Consider the following 21,195-nt stretch of genomic DNA (forward strand, 5'->3'; position numbering starts at 1 on the left):
AATGATAATGAGATTTTGTAAATTGATTCACTTATTATAATTTAAAAGTTCAATTAATACAATTTTAAGTCTCACATAGATTTTAAAACAAAACGTGAAAAAAAATTGTATAAATTAATACAATTATGAAAGTTTAGAGTTTAAACTAATAAAAATATTAGTTTTGGTTTTAATTGTGAAAGTTTAGGGGTGTAAATTGATATTTTCCTATAAAATAATCATAACTCCATTCAAGACTTAGAATGTGTTTGTTTTAACTTTTCAAGTGTACAATTTTGAAAACAAATCATTCTAAAAAAATGGAGGTATTTAACAATCACTCAAAATAGCTTTTGGAACACTTTTCAAAGGGTATTTTAAACCTTTTTTTTTATATATAAAAAAGAGTTAAAAGAAAAATGACTTTTTTTAGAAAAAAAAATCCTTTAATCAATCCAAACTGGCCCTTACTAAGTATGAAAAAAAATTAAATTCAACAGTATTAACTATAATGTCAATTGGTCTAGACACATCGCACATGCCTTCGATTAAGAGGTTAGAGGTTCAAATCTAGGTCGAATATAGGATTTGTTCGAAGAAGATAAAAAGTATAGAATAGTACATTGGAGTGCTTGTTGTAGTAATACTATAGTATTAGACACTAGCTTCTTGGCTACTGGGATGCAGAGAATGTTGTTTGTGCTAGAACCCTTGCAAGAGTTGAGAAAGAAAGATCATTTGCATGAGATATCATGATAATCTTTGTGTGACCAATAAGCTCTTAATAGAAATGAACAAAGTAGTAGTGTGTTGTGTCAACATGGGCCAAGTGGAAGTGACACCAAATTAGACATGACTTTTAAGAACAAATGAGTATTCAATATATACTTTTCAAAATTTAAATTCCAACTATTACACCTTTAAACATTTAGAATTGTTGCAATTGAACTCTATAAGTAGCAAGTTTGAATAGAAGTAATCATAGAGGAGTTAATTGCAATGCTTCCTTATGAGTTTTGGTCTTTGTTGTTCAAATAAATATTGTAATATTGTGAATATACAACTCTTGTGTAGTTTTGTCCTTCAAAAAAAAAAAAAAGAACAACTCTTGTAGTATTGTATCTAATCATATGTATAGTTTTGCATATTTTTCAAAAAATGAAAGTTGTACCCATTCAAATTTTCCATGTTCTTTTCGAATTTATTGGAAAATTGGTTCAAAGTTTGTTCTTTTCTCCCAATTTCCACGCCTTTATTTGGTCAATTAGTCTAGATCCTTAGGTCCTTTTCATGACAATTTGATTTAAACAAAATTTGTTTGTTTTTCTCACCTTTTACTAAGTAAATATTTGAGTTCTTAGTCAAATTTTTCCATTTTTTTTCAAATAAGGTCTTTACTTTTTATAATTTTCAAAAATTTATTGTTTGAATTTTGAAAACATTCATAAAAATAGATAAGAAAATAAAAATAATAATTGATGGATGTATTGATATTTATAAACTTAATCTTCAAAAAAATTTTAAAAAAAACTAAATGATTATAAATTGATTGAAGTATTGGAGTGTACGAACGGCAAAGATTTTCCACACCTATGTTGGATAACAGATTTAAATTTGAAATTAAATTTGAAAAATAAGTAAATATCGAAGACATCCGAAGTTTTTTTTTTTTTTTAAAAAAAAAAAAAAAAAAAAAAAAAAAAAAAAACCATACAACATAAGTAAACAATGCAATAGACTGAAAAGTGATTCTACAAAAATTAAAGAATAATTTGTTTAATCAAACATACAAAAGTAGTTAAGGAACACAACCTAAAAACCCAATATAGATGTTCTATTTGGCTTTTTTTTTTTTTAATACAATAATTGCAGGGATGAGGATTGAACCTTCAATTTCAAAAGAAATGAGTGTATGTTAATTATTCGGGAATTATACTCACTTTGACATTTGGTTTGTACTTCACAACAATATAACCTTCCTTCCTATTTTTTCATAAAATAATTTTTTTATTAAGGTCGTGTCATCTATACATTGACAAATTAACCCCACGTTTTGTTTTTCATTTAATTCTCATCAAAGGATCTCAGAAATTTTTCTTGATTAAATCTCATAAAAACATAAAAGAACTATATTCCTCCCCTTATAACCAACCCAACAAAATCCTTTCCTAATCTACTTTTAAAACCGCGTTATACATAAAATTAAAACAGATAGGAAAAAACTACTTCGAATAGTTTGTAACACTTAACTCAATCTTTTTAGAAATATTTATCAAATTTTGAAAATAAACAACGGATGAAGTTACCAAACAAATTTGTTTCTTAAAAAGTGAAAAATATTAATAAAAACCAAGAGATGAAAACGTTATCAAACAAACTATGAATTGACTATGCAAAAAAAACGTAGTAGTAATGCAGAAAAATTAAAAAGGAAATAAATGAGGGAAAGAAATGGTGAACAAGTCAATGAGAGGATAAGTGACTAATTCATGGAATTAGCTAAAAAAAAATAATCTCATTTTTCCACTAGGGTTTAGTTCTTATCACATTAATAAACCATGTGGGTGTAATTTTTAGAAACAAATATTTTTTTTTACCATATGTGGGTGGGAAAATCGAACCTCTAATTTAAAGGTTGATAATAAATACTATATTAGTTGAGTTATGCTCATTTCGACGAAATAAGTAGTTGTTTATTTATTTATGTATTTAGTAGGGACTTTCAAATTACTGTCTTGCCATAATTTTAAGATGGGTTTTGTTGTTTACATATTTGTTTCTAATTATAGCATCCAAATCTATCCTTTGTATTTAAGAATCTTTGGGACTCATTATACTGATCACATAATGTAACCTTCTCATTCTCATTATTTGATTAATAATGGTATGGTATGCACTATATATATAACATTCAAAAGAGCATGATCATTAGATAGATCACACCTGAAATTACTTTTATTTAGCAGCTCATTGAGTGATCAATACTGACCTTATTTCAAACAAACCCTTTTTTAATATGGTTTCTGGCCTATAATATTCCCTCGGGGGTCATAGTTACAAATGATGAATGTACCACCATTGTTTGTGCATTTCACTTTGGCACATCCGATTCTCACTGACTTTCTCCACACCACTTGAGTGTAATGGCCACACACCTTGCCAGCCGCACATGTATTGGTGCCATAATTGTAGAATTGCTTCTCATTAACCCACATCTGAACTGCAGCCGTGCCTGATAAGTCTGGCCAGCCCCATGCAATATTCTCCCCATACGGTCCGCCTGAGTGTATCAACTTGCAGTCGTTGATGCGTTGATTGGCATACTGTCGAGCAAAACTTGCTACTCTTTCGTCCCATTGGACTGGCCCGACCCCAACTTGGGCACGGGCTGCGTTGTGGGCGTTGAGGTAGTCTTGAGGCGAGTCTTGAGCTAGAGAGGATGGGAGCATGGTGAAGCTCAAGACACAAAAGAGGGAGAGGGAGAGCTTGAGAAGATCCATTATTATTTGGTTTTGGATTTGTGATAAAAATACTGAGAAGTTTTGGTGTGGAGAAAATGGGATGGTTATGGCTGTGATTTATAGGCATGAACTTGTGGAATATTATGTGAAGAAGGAGATCATTTTAGGTTTGTGGATTGTTCAAAAGCATAGCATACACGCAACTAAATAAACTGATGGACGGCTATGTTAAGATTTTTTAATATGTTTTTTGTTACTATAGTTTATTATTTTAATAATATATACTAATCATTTACGAATGATATAATGACTAAAGAAAAATCAGGAAAAAACATGTAGAAATATGCAATACAGATATTTTTTATGTAGTATATGGATACAGTGTTTGCCTAACAATTTTTCACTTGGATTAGTCATAGACTCTATTCAAAAAGTTAGACTCGCAAGATAATTATTGTGTTTGTGGATTGTTCAAAAGCATAGTATACACATAATTAATATACCCAAACGGGTGATTCTATGGTTAAAAAACACTTTTGATTCCTGAACTTTCATGAAAATAACGGTTTAATCTATGAACTTTGGTTTGTAATAAGTTAATCCTTGTACTTTCAATTTTATAACAATTTAGTCCATGAACTTTAGTATGTAATAATTTCACCCTTATATTTTCAAATTTGTAACAATTTAGTCTCTAATAGAAAAAAAAAAATCATCTAAATTAGATGTCAACTTTTATTATTTTATCATGTAAACTTTGTATTTAATAAAAATATTGAATTTTTAATTAGTCGATCGATTTTTTTTTATGAAAGAAAGCTTGTTAAATATTCATGCTAATTTCTACGATGGGGATTAAATTCTTACAAATTTGAAATTATAAGAACTAAATTTTATTTATTAAAGTTTACGAATTAAATTGTTACAAAATTAAAATTACATTGACTAAATTGTTACTTCTTTTCTTTTATAGTTTAGGAGTTAAAAATGATTTTTAACTGTTCTTTTTTAATATATTATTTGTTACTATAATTTATTATTTTAATATTATATCTTAATCATTCAGGAATGATAGAATGAGCAAAGAAAACACAGGAAAAAAACATGTAATATAGGTATTTTGATGTGTATGCCATAGCGTTGCCTAACCATTTTTCACTCAGATTAGTCATAGACTTTATTGAATTAAAAAAACTTAAAAGACTTCGTTTGATAATTATTTTTTTTTATTTTTAAATTTTAACATTAAATCTATTTCTTTTTAATTTTTTTCAATTGTTTTTTTTTGCTTTCTTAAGTAAAAGTTAAATTTAAAAAAAAAATTAAAAAACTCTTTTTTTTTTATTTTCATAATGTAGTTTGGTTTTTGTAAATATTGTTCGAAAGTAGATAATGGAGTAATAAATTTAGAGATGAAAACGAAGTTCATAGACTTCACTTTTAAAAACTAAAAATCTAAAATGGAATAGTCATCAAACAGGTCTTTAATGATTAAAAGCTATCTTAATTAAAAATTAATGTCTAATCGAGGCTAGTACTCATATATTTTTTTAATTAAATAATAAAATAGGAGTGGGAGATTTGAACTTCTATTTTTCTTGGTTGAAGGCATGTGCTTTAATAAGTTGAGCAATACTTAGATTTGGTTGACGATTCAAACCTACCTAATTTTTTAGTTATTAAATTTATTTTAATAGTATTTAAAAGTGTGTTTATATAAATACCGAATTAAAATTCTTTAATAAAAAAATAAGCAATTTATGTAATAAAATAAAGAAGGTAGAAAGATCAAATAAATAATATTCTAACTTAAAATAGCTTCTATCGGTTGCGTTTTTAATTAATTAAGAGTACTTTGTTCAAAACATTGACTTCAATGTTTCATTAACTTTGCTCATGTTCAAGATTAATTAGAAATTAATTAAACAATAATTATTCAAGCCAAGTCTTGATTGGAAATAATTTTAGTTAAACCACGACCATTTTTTTAAAATTTGGTTTTATTATTGTTATTATTTTAAACAAAAAAAAAAGGGATTTTTTATATTAAAAAGTTACAATATATTATTATAAGTATAATGGAAAGATAGATTAAAATAGTTGTAACCTAAACTTAATGAAATAGCAATACAGCAGGTAGCCTTTTCGGTGATTATATTCAAGTATATAGCAAAATTTTAAACAAACTGTAAAAATAGCAAAATAATCGAATCTCTTAATTTATTTTTTCAATATTCCTATTATACCCCGTAATCAATCTCTACCCCTCTCGATTATTTGGTTTTAGCAGTGCATTCTATCACCAATTTCACCTCATCGAACTTTGAAATATCACAAAGGTCCCATCTCCATGTCTCAGTTCCCCCACTACAATCTACACCCTCCAAAAATATGTATATATCATTCACTGGCCATGAATTTAAACTCTGGAATGTCTTAATTTTGTTAATTTGACAAAGAAGTGTCCATTAGATTATTGTAATTTGATTGATATATTTTGTTATTTGTTTTAGAATTTTGGGCATTAATCATAGTGGATGTTGATTTCAATTAATGAAATTTTGAGCTTTTTTTTAATTGTAATTCTACAATTAATTCGTTGTAAAATTTGTCTATCAATGATATATTTTAATCACCAATAACAAAGTCTGTCAGTGACAGAAATTTATCATTGGCAATTTTATCATTGGTAGACTTTTATCCGATAATAGAAACATCAGTGACAAGGATAGAAGTTAAACAAAAATCGTGAATCGCTCTAATATGTTTTCAATGATATCCTTCTATCAATGATATAGGTGTATTGATTATAAAAGTCTATCACTGATAGACTTCTGTATAGAAGCATCAATTTCCTATCGATAGTTGAAACTAAATAGAAATCGTGAATCATGCTAATATTTTCTTAAGGGTATACTTCCATCTTTGGTAGAAGTTTAAAATCTATCACTGGTACACTTCTATCAGTGATAGAATCATTAGTGATCAAGTTTTATCAATTATAGAAACTAAACAAAAATCGTGAATCAAAATTAATATATTTTCAATAATAGAAGTTTATCGATTGGAAAAGTCTATCACCGATAGACATTTATCACTGATAGACCAATAAATAATGATGATAGAGGTCTATCATTAGCAAACTATTATATTTCTTTGATAGAATCATATCAGTAATATGAAATATATCGATGACAGTGTACTATCATTGTTAGACTATTATAACCCATTGATAGAATTATAATAGTTATACAAAAATATCGGTGATAGAGGCCTCAATAATAGTCACTGATAGCTTCGAGTGTTATTCTTTCAAAATGGATACTCACTAATGAAGGTCTATTAGTGATAACCATTAATATTTTCTATCATTGATAGCTTAATCTTTAATGATTTTTTTCACAGTTAATAGTCACTTATAGAAATCAATCATTGATAACGAACTTAGTGAATTTAATTAATAAAGTTGAATCTTGAACTAAAGTGTAAGTGAAATGCCTAGAAGTTATCACTAATAGCATGTTATCATTGATAGAAATTATCAACATGTTATTTGATTGTAGAAAGGAATGACAAAAGTTATGTCTGATAGAATGTTATCAGTGATAGAAGCTATCACCAATAACCACTATATAAGTGATATCAGTGATATCATGATAGAACTTAGGTGATATCCATATATCGATGATATCAATGATATTAAAGTCGATTCCCTTTGATGAAAGTCTATAATTGATAGCCACTGATAGAAGCTATCAGTGATAGACTAATAGAAGCTATTAGTGGTATATGTATATCAATGATATGGCTTAGGTATATATCAATTAAATAAATGATATTAATGATATTGATGATATGACTTAGATAATTAGTGATAGTCACTTATAGACCTTTCATTGATAAAGACTTATATTACTTATAGTTTTAAGTGTTAATATTTGAAAGTCAATAGTTTTCTTTCAAAGTTGATAGCTACTTATAAAAGTCTATAACTGATTCACACTGATAGCCTTATGTGTTAATATTTCAACTTTGATTTCAATTGATGAAAGTGTATCAATGATAACCACTAATAACTAATAGTAAATTGAAAGCGAATATGTCAAGTGTTGCTATTTTAAGGTTGTATTAATATTTCTCAAATCGAAAGTTATCGTTGATAGCAGCCATCACCAATAGCAAGTAATAGTAGCTATTAGTGGCTATCACCGATAGTTGCTATTTATGATAGATTTCAATTTGAGAAAACTATAAGAAGTGTGAAATGGTGGGCTATGTGTGGGTTATGGGTGGGCTTTTTAGTTTTACCAACATGTCTATCACTGATAGTTGCTATCAGCGATTCTGGCACTGATTTTATGTCATAACTCTAATATATTTATCCTTGTGGTATATATTTTATTATTTTGGGACTAATTGTTATTTGTACTACCATCCCTTGTTTAAAACATTGACTTCAATGTTTCATTAGCTTGGCTCATGTTCAAGATTAGTTAGAAATTAATTAAATAATAATGATTGAAGCCATGCCTTGGTTAGAAATAGTTTTAGTTAAACCACGACCATTTTCTAAAATTTTGATATTATTATTATTATTTTAAACAAAAAAGGGATTTTTCGATATTAAAAAGTTTTAATATAAGGTTGTTTTCAAATGTAGGAAAATAAATCAAAATATTTACAAATATAGTAAAATTTCACTGTCTATATACATAGACCACGATAGACTGTTATCTATGTCTTCATGCAAGTAATTCAATGACGTCCAAAAGTGTCACGAGCAAAGCATTATTAACAATGTAAGCGTGACATTATAACAAGGAAGCTTGACTGAGCAAAGAAGTCAAGGAAGGAAGCTGTTTCTCTAATAATAGCCACTTATTATAGTTGGCAAGGCTTTTTTGAAAGTCTTTTTTTTCTATTTATAGAGAGGGGGCTTTAATTTCTTAGGAAGAGCCGTACGAGGCAGCTCACGTACGGTTCGGGAGCCGAGCCCCAGTACAGGGACTTATGTCAACACTTATTTAATAGTCAGTCATCAATTGGAAGCGGGCAAGATTATTAACAATGTAATCATAAATGTTTAATTGACAGAAAAAGTCAACTTTTGGATCATTTATTGACCATGATAAATTGTCATAGAAAATGTTACTATAATATGTAATAGATGTCAATAAATGTTTATTGTTTATTGTATTGAAAAGTTATGAAACATTGCTAACAGTAGCGTAGTTCAACTGACATAGTGTTCATACTATCGACCTCAAGATTTGAGAGTTTGATTCCCACTCCCTACACTTTAATTACAATACCTTTGCAAAAATATCTTTGCAAGAAAAAGTTATGAAATAAATAATTTTTTTATGTATCATTGATTCACTTTCCTTGATAGTGAATTCAAGGATGGAAAAAAAAGAATCGAAAAATCTGTTTATGATAATTTTTTAGAATCATGAAAACATGATTTTGTTGTAGTGTTCATTTGTGACATAAAGGATGTTTGAGATTAAATCTCATATAAGATATGTTGTGCTAAAAAAAATGTGCATCACCATAATCTCCATGTAAATGACTGAATTTTAAAAAAAGTTAATAAAATAAAAGTCTCATTTTAATTTTAATTTTGTAATTAATAATTCACTATCATCGAAATATCATAGAAAATAATTTTGTAAATGAACTAAAATTCAATATTAATTATCAAATCCAAAACAGGGAGTTTCCACACCTATTTCGATCTCCCCTTAACACCAAGATATTTATTTATGTAGGAAGCTTTTAAAAGAAATCCTAATAATGAGGTTAAGTTGTGAGAGTTTATCTCTTTAAACGTAGTTAATTAGAGTATTTATATTCACTTTCCTAAGTGCGTAAAAATATTATTTTGAAGTGGTTAAAAGTCCAAACAAATAGGTTTTCGAGAAGAAAGTTATTTGAGGTATTAATTATTAAGGTAATTACAATTGGTAGCATTTTTAGGAATAATAACCAAATGTATAATATCATTTAAAAAAAATTGCAAATATAGTCAAGTCTAAGCGATAGACTTCTATGTTATAGACTTTTACTAGTGATATGATCTATCACTAATAGACTCCTACCAATAATATGGTCTATCATTGATAGACTATTTAAATTTGATCATATTTATAATTTTTTTTACATTATATTATATGTACTAATATTTTGGGTCTAATGTTTATATTTGCAACATTCTCTAATTATTTTTCAATATTAAAATTGTATATGTAAAATTACATGTTGAATGAGACATGAGTTTGGTAAATTAAGGTGAGAATATGCCACGATTGATTTTTCTAGTGGAAAGAAAAGGCAAACAAAAACGATAAGTCTTGGACTACTTATGGAGGCTTTCAGTCGCTATAGTCATATTGAAAATGGAACATATAAATTAAAACACTGTTTACGTCTCTTTTCTCTAAAATAAAAATATTGAATGGATAAACTTTAAGGTAATTATTTTAAAGGTAATATTGTTGAAAATATTTGTAAGTATATCAAAATATCACTATCTATTAGTGATAGACTGTGATAGACATCTAAATGATAGATAGTAAAATTTTGCTATATTTGTAAATAAGTTCACTCATTTTCTTATTTAAAAACAATACTATATTTAAAAAGTGATTTTCAAGAATAGAAGTCTATCAGTATGTATCAGTAATAAAAACGGATAGAAGTCTATCATTGATATTATGTGATAGATGCTGATAGAAATCTATCGGTATTTTTTTTTTTTTTTTTGCCACTTCTATAAATAGTTTGACATTTTTTGTAATTGTGAAAATTTTCCAAATTTAAATATATAATTTGATGTTTAGTTTATTTTGGTATTTGTATTATTCAAAGTTTTTCAATTATTATATATTGATCGGTATGTAAGGGAGTGATTTTGGCATGACCAAAATGATCCCAAAATCACTACCCTTTTAAATATTGATATTTAATAAATGTTGAAATCAACTTTAGAAAAGTCTAAAATTTTTTAGAATTGAATTTTTCGATAATTAGTTGAGACTTGAAAGGTGATTCTTAATTAGTGGGGTGATTGACAGAGATGTCCAATTAACTTAAATAACTTCCAATGAAAACTACAATTGAGATAATTAATTTTTCACTAAACAATTTTATTTAAAATATTATTAATTCGATACGAAGAAGTTGAATTCAAAGAGAAAATACTAAAATTTTTAGTAGAATCAAATAATTTTCTATCAAATTGTTCATATATATAATCTAAATATGAATATTCAATTAAAATATATCCATGATCTTGACCATTAAACAGTAAAACTTCAAATTTGAATACAATGTTTATATAATAATAATAATAATAATAATTATTATTATTATTATTATTATAATAACAACACATAACCGTAATTATAATAATCTATATTATCTAAAAGGGCTATGGGGGAGAAACATTTGATTTTCCGTTTTACCTCTTTTGTAGTTGATGGTTATTGGGGTATCTTACATAATTTCACATCTAAATCATTAAAAAAATCTCATTTGATCTCTAATTATCTACTTCAAATTAAATAAGAATAAAAGAAATTTAAAAGATGACATTATACTCTAATCTCTAATTCATGGAAAATATTTAGAACACCACATTTTTAACTTTAATAATATCTAATTCTCTTTAAATAAAGGATTTTTTTTAAAAAAAAAAAATCATATTTTATCCTCTAATTTCTTATTTGCGATTTTTTTTAAATCACATTTTATCTCTATTATCTATTTCAAGTTAAATAAAAGTAAAAAAATAAAAACAAATCACATTCTATCCTGTTAAAACATATTCACGATTTGGTTATTTTAAGAAATTTTGTTGTTGATTTTTTTTAAAAAAAAATCGTTAATAGTAACATCTTTACCAATGTTTCTTTTTCTTTCTTTGAGAAGTTTAATTTCTCTACTTCAAGTATCTCTTCTATCTTCTATAGGAAGATATCACCTCTCTCACTTTTTGTTGGCATGTCCTCTTTTTCAATTTTATTTTCACTTTTTAATTATTTAAAAAGCATATAGAGTGATTTAGTATAACTTTTTTATATGCTTTTATTGTTTTTTTCTATATATGCAGCAAATTCACCTACTAATCTTAGAAAAGACCTTGCTTTTCAGGTTCAAGAAAATTTTTAAAGTTCAAGCAAATTTAGAGACCGATAAAGTGATAGATTAATGATTTTGTAATTTTTTTTTCAAGTTATAATTTTTGTAAATGTGCACCAATGAATTTAGAGGTCTATAATAATTTTCACTATTTTTTACATGTATTTTTTTTGTTTTTAAAATTATTGTAACCACACACACATCAATTCATAAAAATTTAAAATAAAATTTAAAAATCAAGAAGAAGATCCTTGCAATCAAAAGAGATTAAGTTTTTAGGATTTCTATTTGCATAAAAAAAATTGTATTTTTAATTAAAATTTGAAAATATTGAAATTAGGAGGATAATCAAATCATTTTTTTTTAACTAAGAAAGGATCATTTTAAAAATTTATACAAAAGTAGAAAACAATAATATTTTATCCAAATCAATTAAAAAAACATAAAAGTATTTTGGTTTAATTTAAGGTTTAGAATTAGGACGCTAATCAAATCATCCAATAAAAAGTTTTTTTTTATTATATAAGAAAAAATTATCACGATATATTTTTTTAAAAAAACCTTGGTTTAAATCACAATTGGAATTAACAAAATAATCAAATCAACAAAAAAAAAAAAAAAACATTTGCAAAAAAAGAAAAAACTAACCCAGAGATTATCATCAAAATTTTACTAGAAAATGAATATTTTGGTTTCAATAGAAGAGGATAATCAAATCATCCAATAAAAAGTTTTAAAAAAAAAAAAAAAAAAAAGAAAAAGAAAGGATATCACTATTGAAGGGTAAATTTTTGGCCAATCACAAAATGATGCATTCATTAAATTAATAACGAAATTCCAAATCATCAAATTTGGGACGAATTAGGAATTGACATGTGTCCCAAATTGACGTTGAAGTCAAATTCCACATGGTTTCTTCATGACCGTTGAATCATATTAGGTTAATTTGACCCAATTTGATATTATTATTTGGGTTAAAATTTATCAAAGCCTAACAATGATTTGAATTTGACCCAAATGTCAAATCAGGCCAAAGTCCAACTAGTTGGGCTTAAAGACCGGACTCATAGACCGACCAAGTCTAATTACACGAGGCCACCAAAGAACTATATAGAGGAGTTCTCATTTTTTGGAAAAAAAGGAAGGAATTCTACATTTCAAACCGCCCAAGATAATTCACCAATAACTAGAAGACACCTAGACTCCTGAAGCTATACAGTTCCTTTACTTTAAGCCACGCATTCAACTGAGAGAGAATCAAATGATCGAGTGTTAGAGATTGAACAACAACACAACAAATCAACATTTGCACCAACACAAACTCAAGTTCAACTTCATGAAACAAGTTTCTCCAAAAACCTCGTGCGAACAATCACAAAATTAAACAAAATGAAAAGAAGATAATTAAATCATCAAAATTAAAATTAAAAAAATATGTAAGAGATAATTATCACGAAATTTAAGAAAAAGTAGTACAATATTAATTGGATAATCAAATATCAAATACACTTTTTAACCATGTGACCACAAAATTTTAAAATAATAATAATAATAATAATAATTTTGTTCATATCGAAATTCAAAATTAGGAAGATAATCGAATTATCCCGATTAAAATAAAGTAGACTTTTTTACCAAGATGATAATTATCACAAAATTAATTTTAAAAAGAGTACAAAATATGTAACGACCCAACCTTTCGAGTACTCAGACAAGGGTCGTTACTAAGGCAAATTCTCATTCAAACATTCTGACTGTTATAACGTAAATACAGTGAAAACATAAATAACAGTTATAAACTGAAATATTAATTTAATTATAAGCCCAATAACCAAAACATTAAGTTGGGGTCCCAAATAAAACGTTTACAAAGAAAATGACCTAAAGCAAATCATTGAAAACATGTCATCTGACAACATACTCAAATAAAAGGAACAAAAGCCATATAAAAAAAACAGAACATGTGCGAAAGCGTTTTCTAATATTCCTTATGACTCTATCACGGGGCCTCTAGGTGAGTATAACATAAAAGAAGAAAGGGTGAGTGTAACATACTCAAATAATGTCCCTTGCCAACCCATTCCTATCATTGCCTGAAAGAAAAACATAGAAGAGGAAAGGGTGAGTATAACAATACATAGTAAGTGACCTACTACTGGGCCCTCTAGGTTACCTGTTAGTTTGTTTATCTAGGCATCGGTGTACACCCATATCATTTCAGTCGTAGTGATCTTGAAGGGGTCACCTATCAGTCATCAACGTGATCCCAAAAGAACACGCATCAGTCATAATGTGTAACCTGAATATACACAAACCAGTCATAAACATGAACCTGAAGGAATGTGCATCAGTCATAGTGTGTAATCCAAAGGTACACGAATCAATCGTAAACATAAACTCGAAGGAACATGCATTAGTCATAGTGTGTAATCCGAAGGTCCACGATCAGTCATGAATGTGCATATATAAAGTCATATGTGTACACCTGCCTAGATTAAAAAAAACTAACAAGAACCCTGTAACTTAGCATGCATCAGTTTTTAATAACTCCTATGTTATATTTTACTGTCGTTTATCTTAGGGGTAAAATTTTCAATATATTTTCAGTCAACAGTATATTCATCATGATCAAAGAGTCCAATCCAATTAGTTAGTGCCATTAAATCATGCAGTTCATCAACGCGTGGCTGGAAAACTGCGATCGATGACTGGCGACGTGCCACAGAGTTGAGCAGTGCAGCGAGTAGGGAGTCATGATGGCGGGAGTCATGATGGCGAATTCGTGGCTTCAATAGAGACGACAAACAGAAGAAGGCAGATTTGGCGGCTTGAGGGCTGGAGTGGCGTGGACGGCTGTCGAAATGGCGTGACTTAATCACTGCGGTCAGCCGCGCGGGTCACGACTGCGTGCGGCTGAGGAGCGTCGATGATGGCTTGGCTGCGGAGGAGCTTAAATAACTATTTATTTATATATTATTTTATACATGTTTAATTTATATATTCTTTTATAATACATTTTATACTCAATTAAAATAACCATTTATTTTTCTTCACCCAACGTCCAAAATTTTCATAAATGTTTTTTTTCATGTCTTATTTTTTTTAAAACTCTCTTATTCATTGAAGTTGTAATTATTAAAATTTTATAATTAAGTTCTCTTTCTAAACTTTATGTAACACATGCAATGTATTTAGTATCAAACTAATAAATTTAAAAGAGACAAATGGGATGGAATGTTGAATGAGATGAGGATGAGGATGGAGACACATCCTGGTTTAGTATATGAGAAATTTTTTCTCCCACCCTCTCTTTCATTACCTACTTAAATGAGGAATCCTCCCCCATTATGTTGAAATATCATATAAAAATAATTTAGCAAATGAACTAGAATTAAATATTAATTATCAATCAAAAACGGGTAGTTTACACCTCTTTCGACAACCTCTTTAACATCAATATTTATGCAGGAAACTCTTGAACGAAATCCTACTAAGATTAAGTCATAAGAATTATCTCTTTAAACGCAATTGGCGTTTGTTTATATTTACTCTCTTAAGTTTTTACAAAATGTTTTAATTTTAAGTGTTTAAAAAGTCAATTCAAACAAGGCATTAATCTATCTCTTTAAATTCGATGTATCTAGAAAGGAAAAAGAAAAACATGAGGGAGAAGATTATTTTAGATATCAAGTCGCAACTCCAATATGGCAATTGCAAAATTGTAGGTTTGAATAAGATTAGTAAATTAAGGGGAGAATATGCCAAGATTGACTTTTCTTGTGGAAAAATAAAAAGCAAACAAAAATGATAAGTCTTGGAGTACTTGTGGAGGCTTTCATTCGATAATCATATTTGGAAATGGAACACAAAACATGTATATTGACTTTTCTTGTGGAAAAATAAAAAGCAAGCAAAAATGATAAGTCTTGGAGTACTTGTGGAGGCTTTCATTCGATAATCATATTTGGAAATGGAACACAAAACATGTAGAGACTTTCTTTTCCAAAAAAAAAGAGAAACATTAGGAACTTAAGGCTCAAAAAAATGAAAAGACATGACTGTGCATGTAAAATGCTGACAGCCTGACAGTCCGACTGCGGTTCGATTATTGAAGGCGGAGGAGGTAAATTTGACAGTACAGTCGCTTGTGATGGAGATTCTTGAAGTTAGTATGGACATTGATGTGTGTCGTCATATAGGACTATCACAGAATCGTGTGGCAGATTATTTGGTTTCCTAAGCTTTTGATTGAGATTATCCCTGTTTATGGTGGGAGAATTTTCCTAGTTGGATTCACCAGTTTTCTAAGGTGGATGTATGTCTCTCTAGTCCTGTGTGATTTTTTTATAGCCATTTTGGTAAAAAGACATTGTTTTTGTCTCTTTTCTTCAAAATAATAATAAATAAATGGATTGAATTTAAATATAGCTTATGGTCTATTAAATATTAGTTGATAGTGGTGTTCTGGTATGTTTCGAAGTAATTTTGGCATTGTAAAAGTTGACATTATTAAAATCACTTTCCTCTCCTTTTACAAAATGTTTAAATGGATTTCAGAAAAATCTTAATCATTTAAAATTAAAATTAAAATTTTTTAATAATTAGTTGAGAGGTGATCGATGGGAAATCACCTCCAAACTTTGCCATTAATTCATCCATTTATTGAAATACTCTTGTATGTAAGAATAATTTTTAGTTAAATAATTTTTTAAATAGAAAATATCTTTTTTAGTAATTTGAACATTTTAAAATCGCTTCTAAAACTAAACAAAATCACTTTTACATATATATAATAATATCTTTTTTTCTTTCATTTTTTCCTCATCTTTCTCCAACTTTAATCTCCATCCTCCTTCCATGGTTGTCATTTTCATTGCCGCTTTTTTTTTCTCACTCTCATTTTTTTTCTTTTTACCTCTACTTTTATTTTTCTTCCTCTTCTTGTCTTTTTTTTTTTTTTCAAGTTTAATTTAAAAGGAAAAAGAAAATGGGAGGTCCTCCCTTTTTAAAAAGGAAAAAAAAAAAAAAAAAAAAAAAAAAAGGAGGAGGAAAATAATGAAGATGGAAAGAGAGGCAAAGAGAAAAGAGGCAGTGGCAGACGAGAAAACAACAATGGTGGGTCACATCAGCCTTTTATCAATAATTAACTAAAAACTAACTCAAATAATAAAAATGCTACCAAAATAAATTTCAAAAGAGTTAAAATGCACTGCCAAATTCAAACTTCGTTTGATAATTATTTGATCTTTTATTTTTTATTTTTAAAAATTATGTCTATAAATACTTCTTTTACCTCAAAATTTCTTCTTTTCTTGCTTACTTTTTTTATCAATGGTTTAAAAAACTAAACCAAATCTTGAAAACTAAAAAAATAGTTTTCAAAAGCTTGTTTTTGTTTTTAGAATTTGGCTAAGATTAAAACTCTTATACTTAGAAAAATGTACATCATGATAAGAAAATGGATAGAAAATAGACTTAATTTTTAAAAACTAAAAATCAAAAAACAAAATGGTTACCAAACGGGACCTAAAAATGTAATTTTTTTCTAATATATATACACACAATATTGTAATGTAATGAACATGTACAATGTACATGGAAAATTGAAGATTACTTTCAAGTTTAAAAATAGTATTTAATTTTTTAAAAGCAAGACTAAAATTCAAATATATAATATAATGTGAAAACATTTTTTTAAATAACAAAACTGTTGAAAATATTTTAAAATATAACCAAATGTCACAATTGATGGCCACTAATACACATTGATAATTTATTATATTTTTAAATATTTTTATTCATTTTTCTATATTTGAAATGAACCCTAATAATATATACAAATGTTTGTTTGTTTGTTTTTTTTTCTAAAATCATAGTAAAAAATTTTGATCGAAATCCAGCAATTGTGAACAATTTGAGATTTTGGTAAGCTCAAAATTTCGGTAAGGAAAAATTTTGATTTTCCTCTACTTTCTCGAAATTTTAATACTTCTATCGAAATTTTGATTTCTTTTTTTAACGATTAGCTAGTTCAATGGAATTTTTTTCTCTTTTACCATCAACAAACGACATATTTACTTTTGACTTCATTCAAACCTTTTTTTTATTGAATTTTTATATAATGTCACCTCAAAATTGAATTGATATGAGTTTTTGTTTCTTCTACTATTCAAAATTTTCATTTACAGAAACCAAAATTAAAAAAATAAATTCAATGAAAAAATTCAATTGGAACTCTTTAACTTGGTAATAACATCAGTAATATAATAAATTTATTTATTTATTTTTAGAAATTTGATCAATCAACATTATATTTCAAGTTGAGATGATTTAGAATTATTTTTAAACTTTTTCTCTTTATTAAAATTTAAAATTCCAAATTCCAAATTCCAAATTTGTACTTTAATTAATATCATTAATTAGTCTGCATCATTATTATCTTATTATATTAAAAAAATATAACATAAATTAAAATGAACCCCATTATTTTTGTTTTACTAAAAAAATCTTTGTAAAAATATTTAAATGAGAAGTCCTATGTTCTATCTTTCAATTTTTTTAAAAAAAAATCTTAAAATTATGTTTAAGATAAAATACAAAAACATTATCAAATTAATTTATAGGTTATTTTTTTTATTAATTCTAAAACTTAACGAACATTATATATATTGAAATATATCATAGTAGTTTTTTTCTTCAAGTTTAATAGCATGGAAATGATAGATTTGTGTTCGATTGTGGCAAAATATTAGAAGAGCACATATCCCATATCTAAAATATTATAAAAAGTGATGGGCTCCTAACACTATAAAAAAGTCTGTCATTGGGTTCAAACCGCAGTTAGAAATACTTTAAGTTTGAGTGTGTTAAATTTCCTTTGTATTCTCTAGTCTAAGAGTGAGATTAAAGAATATGAGTAGTACAAAAAATTTGAAAGAGTATTCTTGTAATAGTGATCAGGAGAAAATTATTTTGTGTGATTGAAATAATTTTTAACATAGGTGAAATTTTTTTCGTCCATAATTTTTTCGCTAGTATAGAGTTTTTCCATGTTGATACTTATGTTCCCAGATTTATTGTCTTTTTATTAATTTCTCTGTTATTTTTCTGCTTATTTAAGTTTTCCTGAACAATTTGAAACTCTAACTTTGTGGATGTAAATGCATTATTCAATTGAATTATATTCCGATTAAGAATATGTATCAATGACAATTATTGTCTTGATATGAATTTACACTTGCTAAATGAGGAATACAATTTATCAAGAAAGTCTTTTTTCCAGGATTTTAATAATTTTTTGTGTAATTTGTGTTAATTGAAATAACCTTGTAAAGTGGAATGATATTGATAACATATTTGGTTTTATAATTTTTGATAAAATAATTTAATTTAATAGATTGTCATTCCCTTTAAAGAAAGACAAAAAAGAATCTACACTTAAAAAATACAGTCAAACCGAGTTATTATACTAGAAAATTTTCATGTTTCAAGATGAAAGACTACAAAATAATAATAATAATAATAATAATAATAATAATAAATAATAATAATAAATAATAATAATAATAATAAAATAAAAATCAAATTAGGGTACTCATGTTATAAGTTTCCCTAAAAAATTTCACCATCTTGTTTACTTGGAAAAGTAAACCAAAAGAAACCAAAAGGCAGAGAGGAGTTTCTTATAATTATGGTTGTCCATCATTTTGAAGTAGTAGGATAATGAACAAATCATGGAAAAACATAAAGGGATGAGCAGGTTTGAGGATTTTGTATTCTCAAAATGATGGGTCTCACATTATAAACGAGGTCCAAGTTGCTACTACAAACAAGTTTGACCGCTACTGGAGTTGCAGAAGTTCCTATAATATTCTTGAAACTCACTTTACTAATCTTAATCTTTGACGGAATCTAAAAAATTAAAATGAAAAGTTTATTTGTGAAGTCGACATGAAGAATTTCAAAATCAAAGTTTTGAGAATGATCAATACTTTGTGATTGCACTGATTCCATGGACAGTACTCTTGGTCTATGAGAATTGGGTTGCTAACATTGACCATTATAATGTTTGAAAATGCATGTTTTAGTGGCAGTACCGACAACGGGAGAGACTGGCCATATTTTGATCCTAACACCATTAGTGGTGTTCTTCACTACGACACCTTCAACGGGTTCTTTATTAGTGTATTTTCTAAGACTTCCTATGATTATTCCATGTCCAGGCCCGCATGTCACGTTGGTGACTTTTACTCGTTTGCTTCCATCTCCAAGGGAGATGCAATCATCTCCTGTTGCGATTCGAGATTTTGTGATTGAGATCCCAATCGATCGACTAATGTGTATTCCATCTGTGTTGGGACTATTTTTTGGTGCAATTATGTTGACACCATGGAATGTGAGGTTGTTGCATCCTAGGATGTTGACATGGAAGTTCTTGCTATCGAGTGATGTTATTCTCTTCACAATTGAATTGGTAATGAAGTTGAACCTTAAACTCTGCTCATTTTATAAGCAATAGGTTATGTCAGAGAAAGGGTGAAGCCACAAATTTTTATAGGGAAGGACAAAATTATGATCAATTCTTTTCTCAATATATAATCTTTATACTTTCAAAATTTAGCACCTACTTAATGTTTGTAACAGTTAAAATTTATTTTTAAACTTAGTTCCTTAAACATTATCATAAGTATTTACCATTTTGTTGTGACCAATGAGATTGGAAAGAAAAATAATGCAAGGTGTATAGAACATACAATAGGGAGATCAACACAATATATGTTTTTATGGCAATCATTCTTTTCCGAACCTGCCTTTCCTTGACCATCAAAATCCACCTGATAGTACAATCTATCAACATATGCAAAAGTAATCTAATTATCCCCTTGGGGTGTTTTGGAGCCTGCAATGTTCCTCAAAGTCAAATTTCAAAAGGGCTCTTACAAGCGCCATTAAATTTTCTTTCACTTACTTTAAATATTCCTTTTGGAATTACCACCGCACTTGGACGAAAAGATGCACATGCGTCATTCCATGCATCTTTCAAAGCCTATGTTTCATAGGTAACATAAGTTAGTAAAGACAATTTATCAATTCAATAAGTAATCACTTTCACATTCATTTTATTGTGTGTGTTACCTCAGTGATATCAACACTAGGCCCAATGTCACCATACTTCCTCAAAAGAAAAATAACATCAACATGGGATCAAGTCTTAACTTTAAAGGATAACAATGACATCAATAATATAGTAGTCAAGAAGCTCGATTTAATCACACCCATATTGTCTTTTTTTCTCTTTTAACTTATTCTTTATGTAAGATGTTTGAAAATTTGTGTGAAATTGATGTTTGATTTTGCATTAGAAACTCTCTATATATATGAATTGAAAAATAAAAGACAAGTTGCAATGAAACTAAAAGATGTTGTGTGGGTTGTGAACTTGATGTGTGACATATTATTAACCCACCATCCCTATTTTTTAATCTAAACAAAAATTGATAGCTGAAATTTGTTTATTGTTCGACAGTTATTTCATCAAGGGTGTGTTGCAAAAGTATACTTCCCTCACTCACCCAAGAACAAATTTATTCAGGAAACTAAACATTGGCCAAAA

At 27.6% G+C, this 21,195-nt stretch overlaps 1 protein-coding gene and 1 pseudogene across 1 annotated transcript; both read right to left on the reverse strand.

The window, feature by feature from the left end:
- Nucleotides 1-550: 550 nt before the first annotated feature.
- On the reverse strand, nucleotides 551-3,547 carry LOC120077622 (pathogenesis-related protein 1-like). Its single transcript, XM_039031563.1, has 2 exons — nucleotides 2,969-3,547; nucleotides 551-689 (listed from the first exon to the last, which is right to left on the reverse strand). The coding sequence occupies exon 1, from the start codon at nucleotides 3,477-3,479 to the stop codon at nucleotides 2,991-2,993; it is 489 nt and encodes a 162-aa protein (XP_038887491.1). The 5' UTR covers nucleotides 3,480-3,547; the 3' UTR covers nucleotides 551-689; nucleotides 2,969-2,990.
- A 15,766-nt stretch (nucleotides 3,548-19,313) lies between these two features.
- Nucleotides 19,314-21,195, reverse strand: part of LOC120077311 — a 46,274-nt pseudogene continuing 44,392 nt past the window's right edge.

The sequence above is a fragment of the Benincasa hispida genome, chromosome 5 (genome assembly GCF_009727055.1).
Source record: "Benincasa hispida cultivar B227 chromosome 5, ASM972705v1, whole genome shotgun sequence".
Taxonomy (NCBI): domain Eukaryota; kingdom Viridiplantae; phylum Streptophyta; class Magnoliopsida; order Cucurbitales; family Cucurbitaceae; genus Benincasa; species Benincasa hispida.